Genomic DNA, 7164 nt, shown 5'->3' on the forward strand with positions numbered 1-7164 from the left:
AACCGAAGCAAGGTGCGACGGCGTGTGCGAGATAACAAACCTAAACATCCTGATGAACTAGGATAATGGCTTTCAAGCGAATGAGACGGAGAATACTTTTTTAAGAATAAAAAACTGCACAATCTTCAATATTGAAAAATATCAAAAACCTCCTTATTAGTATTGAAATAAAGTTGAAATTTAAACCGAGTCTTTCGGCACGCGACAACAGCAGGTGGGAACACTTCTTTAAAAAACTAACAATCTTTTAACCGTACACAGGGAAAGAAGCAGGATAGTTTTTTAATTATAGTATTTTATATTAGTTAAATTTAATATCATATGTATATGTACTTTAATATTATTGGTATTAATTACATATTTATCATTTGTTTATACATCTAAATGAGGACTTGCTTAAGCGAAAAAAACATACTAAACAATATGCATACAACTTATACCAGGACATGCAGCGGGTTTCGAAGAAGGTTTTAATATAAATATTATTTAAGTAACTGCATTACTCAGTTTCACCCGACTTAACTTGAGACTATTGACGTGAAAAGCACAGATTTCATTGTCTTATATTAAAAAATAAAAATCGAGAATAAGTAATTGAATGTTATTTGTTTGTTTACTCATTTATGGATAATATTGTTGAATTGAAAATTAATTTGTATATAATACGTAGTACTGCTATATACAAGTTCATAGGTAATAAATATCTACCATCTGTCACGTAAGTTATCCTAATAATAGAGTTATTAGAGGAACGACCGCAGAGCTTCCTTATGTCTGGATAAAAAGCGCGTAGAGCGTAGGGCGCGTGCTACTGGAGCCGGTATAAATAGTGGAAACGGTAAAAATAGACGAAGCCGTGTGCGCGATAAAAACGTTTAATTTACGCGATACGCCACTGTGTCCTGACACTTATGTTTTTTTATGTGTTGTCTTTGAGTCAATAGTTGCCTCGGGAGTTATTGAAAGACAAAGGCACGAAACAGAATAAAAGAGCTATATTCCTATATTACATTAAATAATCACAAAAATGTTGGGGCTACACAAGTTGTTATTCTTCTCGAGTTGTTTTTAATTAATTAACAATAGTTATTATTATAAATGCAATGCTGTTGCATATTTTTTATTAATATTAATAAATTAATATAAGTAGGATCGCTATGTATTTAATTTTTTTTAACTATTCTGATCACGACTTCTTTTGCGTATTCACTAATTAGATTGACCGTTTAACCTCGAATGGTTTTCATTTCTTGAATTGTATAACATGTCGAATAAATTATTAAATCATCCAGCCAAAGTGAAAAGAATTTCTATCTGTGTAACAAGAGTTTTCCGTATGAACGCCTGTATCTGTAACATTGTTCTACGATATATCGATAAAAAATAGAAATACAGGCAATCTCTTATTAGTTTTATTTATAATGTATAAAAATAAAAATAATCGCCTATATCTGGAAAAAAACTAAATCTTAAATCTCTATCAAATTAAATCAAATCACTAAATACAACAAACAAAAAATACTAATCAAATAATGTGGTCACATAATATTTTTTGCTTATAAACCGCAAATAATTAAACACGTAATCAGTAATGAAAACGACAAATGTGCAAGCAAGGAATGAAACAAATATATATATATTTGTATATATTCGCAGTAAAAATCTTACTAAGGATAAAAAAACTATGGACGAACTCAAATTAGTAATAGAAGAAAGCACCGCCCGCTCAAAACGGGAGCTGCTCGTAAACATAAAAAAGTGCTTATGTGATGCTCGTTACGGGGGCTAAAAAACTAGTAGGAGAGAAACATAATGTAGTAGCGGCCATAAAAAGCGAATGCATTGCGTGCACGTGGAGTGCACCGGGGTGGGGTGCAGGGCGCGGGGAGCAAGCAGCGGCCGGGGAGGGGCGTGGGGGTGTGTTTACGGCGAGGGGCGGCTGGACAGCACCGCGCCATCGCCAGTGTTGTGGTAGGTCCCACAGAGCGCGTTCGTACTTTGCGCAACCTTCATTCGTAAACGCGAGTCCGTACCGGCGGAACATGTCAACTTCATCGTACTAGTTAACCTGATTCTAATTAATATCGCTAATTATTCTCATTGAATAGCCAATAACGCCCTAGCTAAGACGTTTCGAGTGTGACAATAAATGAATTTCATGAAGTTGGAGTGAGAGATGGCCTTGTCGTTGCAGTCGAATCAGAATTCCAGAGGTTAGTAAAATTTTTATGTTTACAGTAAAATGTTGAGTTTTCAAATGCGTATCATATGAAAAGTTTTAAAAGTTAGCGGTTCACGACATGCGTGTAGCGAACGCCCCGATTGGACGAGCGAGCGAGGCTGTCGCACACATGGTTTATTTGCATTCGAGAGCTTTGCAGATTCAGTGAACCGTAGTCTGTAGCGAACGTCTAGTGTCGTGCTACGAACCGCTACGAATAATAAAAAACACGCGAGTGTAGCACTTACTTACGGCAAATTTTTAGCAATTCAAATATTATTGTTTTGTAATTAATAAAAATAAGTTATCGTGAATGTGTGCAATTTACAATCGTGTGTATGAACAAGAATAACATTTGAGTTATACATAAATATAAATAATAGCTAAGTATGTGTATCTTTTTCGGTTGTGTGTACAGAAAATTAAAGTCCAATAATGTCAAGCTCAAATTATTTATAGTAAGTTAATAATTAATTTAATTCAATAACGATATGTAATTATATATAGCTTAGAAGTTAATTATTATTATGTATATTCAGATAAACCTATTATAAATTTGAGTAATGTAGTATTACACAATAATGGGGTGATTAATTAATTATACCCGTCACTCCTTCCCATTTTATTTGTAATTATCATAACTCAGTAATAAGCTATTTCTTAAAATATAGTTTTAAACGATCATTAAGTCGTTTTAAACAAAATATATTTATTAATAGAGCCTCGATGAAAATAGCGTAGAAACAGCGAAGCAATATTAATATTTATTTACGATATTAAAATATTTTTTATATCATTTTTGAAAACCATAAAAAATATAACAGTTTTAATTTTTTTGATAAATTGTTGAAATTGATAGTTGAAGTACCCAATATATAACGAAAATTCGATCACTTAAACAGAACTCATCACAATATGTACATTGAATCTAGCCAAAATAATGTATAAAAAGAAATACAGTAAGTAATATGTTAAATGACTTCATTTGTAATATAACTTTATTTTTAATTGCGAGTGCAAATGACTTTAAGCAATGCAAAACTGGTATATTACCCGCATGAAAAATAATTACCGAATTAGTAGTATCGTAATTAAAAGTTTTGGAGAAGCCAAAGTAGTTTTCTGTGGCATGTACGGGTTTTCGCTTAACCCTTAAAGACTGAAACCATACTATTTCGTAATCCGTACATTTCGGTGTTCACTTACGTAGCTTAAAACTAAAAAAAAAATAGGTAAATCCTATTAATGTTACCTTGATTAAATTGGGTTTATGGTTAGAAACGTCTTTCAGCAAACAACATTAATGAGAGTAGATAATATATTTACTCGGAAAGATTTATTACATTATTGAAAAAAAAACAAATGCCTCAAATTATATAGAGTTATAACTATGAATTATATGCTAAACTATTATTTTTAGTCCAAATATTCATGGTTAATTATATAATCATGGTAAACATTTAAATGTACCTTTTTCGCTAATATTTGTATACAATGATTGTACGATAAAATCGCCATGAACAAATATTAATCTAATAGATAAATTATTTTAACATGTAAACTTAAATAGAGCTGGGATTCCATACCTATTAATTAAAATCTACATTATTTATTAACAAAGGAGAATACATGAAAAGAGAGATGATACTTAAAGCGAGTTGGCACTTTGTACGGTATCTTAAAATACATTGAGTCATTATGTATGAGATGAAAACCCTTGCGCAATAATGAGTTATGGAGTGGCGGCCGCAGGCAGTCCATAAAAGTATTGAGTACGGGTTATTGACAAATATTTATGACGTATAAAGAGGGTATAATTACAACTCTTTAGCACATAAAAAGCGTCCCACGGAAGGGTGCGCCGTAAGGTAATGCTCAAATTTATCGCCTCCTCTTTACCCGACGGATTGTCCCTAAATAATAAAAAGGACGCTAACAATACTATTATATTTCGACATGATTTTTATTTCCTCAATTACTTTAATCAATATTTTGATAACGAACATTATTTTATTTTACTAATTTATCAAATTTTTTATGTATACGTTACACAAATATGTGAAAATAAAACTTTGTAGGAATGTGAGATTTAATATAAATAACATTAACACATAATATGTGTTGCAAATACATAAAATACAATCAAATAAAACTTTTATAGCTTACGTTCATACTGCCAATGACAACATACGTCAAGTCAAACTTAAAATCAAAGTAAAAAACATATTTGCAATTGATTGTTAATTTTTCAGTATATTACGGGCAAGGTACCGTACAGCTGTGCCTCAATTATCAATTGAAAGATAGGAAAATGCTGACGCAATGCAATGAATACGGACGACTTTCGACCAGTAGCATAATTAAATATATTATAATACTTATCATGTAATTACAACAAAGACTAAATTGAGTCAAATGTAGTGAACCTAACGTCATTAACATTCACACCAGGTTTATAATTTTAGTAAAATTATAATACCGATCGCAAGTCGGTTCGCAGCTCGTCCTCGAAACAACGAGGGGAATGTTATTTAAAAGTTAAGGGATAAGCCCGTTGTACGTGCGAGCTCTATCTAATCATAAATTCTAAATAGATACTGTAACTAAACTTGCATTCAAAGGTATATTAGACATATTCCTATAATTAAATATTATTCATCAGCAAGCTTCGTTGCATCCACATGCTCGAAACGTTATTATAAACATGAATGTTATCGAAAATTAGACGGTTTAAATTTTCATGAATTAATTATAAATAATAATTTCAATGGTTAACATTATTGTGCCACAAAGACATATAGTAATTCGTTTTATATTATTTTGTAGGTAAGAGACATAGCTTTAGTTAATTAAGTGTAAAGACAGAATTCGAAGCCGGTCAAAAATTAATTCCACAGTTAAGTAGATAATATTAGGTAGGCGCTTCCCTCCTCGCCGGAGTCTTCACGCCTCGAGGAGAACTTTCAATTATGATTTTGTCTAATTTTAATTAAGTGCTCTCAAAAAGGCTTTTCTTCGTCGGAATTAATATTTGAATATAATTTGGGTGGAACGCGCGGGCGGAGTCTGCCGCTTGAGGAATAATTAATTCCATTATATACGTAAGTGGTCCGGACGGGCACGCCGCCCGCGACCTCTACCCTCCTTACAATAATTAACGGAAGCATAACTCAGTTTGCAATATTACGCTTTAAATTATCATAATATTAATGAACCAAAAGTTTTCATATTATTAATTATTTAAAAAAAAGTACAAATAGTCACCGTGGCCATTTGCGCAACAGGTCGGGGCGGAAACAACTTGCAACGCCGTGATTACGACCAAATGTTTCCTTCACTGCGACTGACGTAGTTTTTACTAGTTTTTTTTGTCCGCTTTTGCTGATAAGTATGCTATCGATAGGTATGGGTTCCTGTTTGTTTAGGCCGAGACTTCTTAAGCCATGACGGAAGTGATCATGAGAAAATTGTACAAGTAAAATAATTGCATATACTATTCACATTTAATATAAACAATTAAATAATAAAAAAAACATTTGTTCACAGGAGTCTCGGTAAGATCGCTGTCGAGTATGCGTGAAGAGTCACTACCGATGTTGGCGGAAAGACTGTTAGCGAGCCGAGCCGCCGCCTTAGTGGCAGGTCTACCAGCAGAACTTTATTCAGGAGCATTGCTAGCCGCCTGGCCGCCGTCGCCGCCTGCACCATTATTACCTCCACCTGCACCCGAGTTGGAGCGAGCACGCAAACGTCGACGTACACCAAAACTCGATGATACTTCATCAAATGCACCACCTTCGCCTCCATCATCTGGATCTTCACCCGGAGCTACTGATCCACCTAGAGACAAACTATTTACATGCAAAGTTTGCTCCAGGTCCTTCGGCTACAAACATGTCCTTCAGAATCATGAACGCACGCATACCGGTGAGAAACCGTTTGAATGTGGCGAATGCCACAAACGCTTTACACGTGACCATCACTTGAAAACGCACCTTCGCCTTCATACTGGAGAGAAACCCTACAGTTGCCCGCATTGTCCACGTCACTTTGTACAAGTCGCTAATCTGAGGCGACATCTCCGCGTTCATACTGGCGAACGTCCGTATGCGTGCGCACGCTGTCCCGCTCGGTTTTCAGATTCAAATCAACTCAAAGCTCATGCACTAGTACACGAAGGAGATGCGCCATTTGCATGCCGTTGTGGTGCTAGATTTAGGCGGCGGCAGGCCGCCGCTCTTCACCGATGCTCAGGTAGTGGTTGTGAACCTGGCACACCGAGCCCCCCAGCAACCGTTGCGCCTGATTGGCGCTGGGATGAGTGGCCTGAACAAACAGAACCAGAAGACTTGTCACTTCCACGAAGACCGGCGACGCCAGATTCGCCAACTGACTTACGCATGCACTCTGCGTAGTGGGTGCTTGCGTTGGGCCTAGCGCCTTGTGACGCTGAGCCGGTATACGAGTTCCTCCCATGTAGAGCCGCGCCAAAGTCGCTTGATGTCAACTTGTACTCATTAGCTCTCTTCGACATTAGCTATTATTTAAAAAATTACACTGGTATACCATAATATTATTGAAAAAAATCTAACAGTCGTTTATACTTTTGTGTATATATTCTTCGTAAGACTACTGATATAGTAATTGTTAGGTAGTTGTCTATTATATAAACTATTTAGGATTTCAATTGTCCATCATAAAAAATATCGTTTTGTGAATGTTACACTTTGGAAGTTTATTGTCGTGCCATTTGCATAATCGCAAGGCGAGGTAGTGCAAAAACCAGACCATTTTTTTGATCTTTTGTTTCGAAATGTAGAAAGAACATGTTGTACAAAAGATATTTTTTGATTTATTATGTTTTTGTTCTTAATAGAATAAAAAAACGCGTTCAGTTTATTCGACATTTATCTTCAATTGATGTCCTCCCTCACGCTCGTCCA

At 35.0% G+C, this 7164-nt stretch overlaps 1 protein-coding gene across 1 annotated transcript; it reads left to right on the forward strand.

Annotated features, from left to right (window-relative positions):
* Positions 1-2174: 2174 nt before the first annotated feature.
* On the forward strand, positions 2175-6636 carry LOC113397324 (protein krueppel-like). Its single transcript, XM_026635622.2, has 2 exons — positions 2175-2213; positions 5768-6636. Exons 1-2 carry the CDS (start codon positions 2177-2179, stop codon positions 6634-6636), a joined length of 906 nt encoding a protein of 301 aa, XP_026491407.1. The 5' UTR covers positions 2175-2176.
* The last annotated feature ends 528 nt before the right edge of the window (positions 6637-7164 follow it).

This window comes from Vanessa tameamea, chromosome 3, assembly GCF_037043105.1.
Source record: "Vanessa tameamea isolate UH-Manoa-2023 chromosome 3, ilVanTame1 primary haplotype, whole genome shotgun sequence".
In the NCBI taxonomy this organism is placed as follows: domain Eukaryota; kingdom Metazoa; phylum Arthropoda; class Insecta; order Lepidoptera; family Nymphalidae; genus Vanessa; species Vanessa tameamea.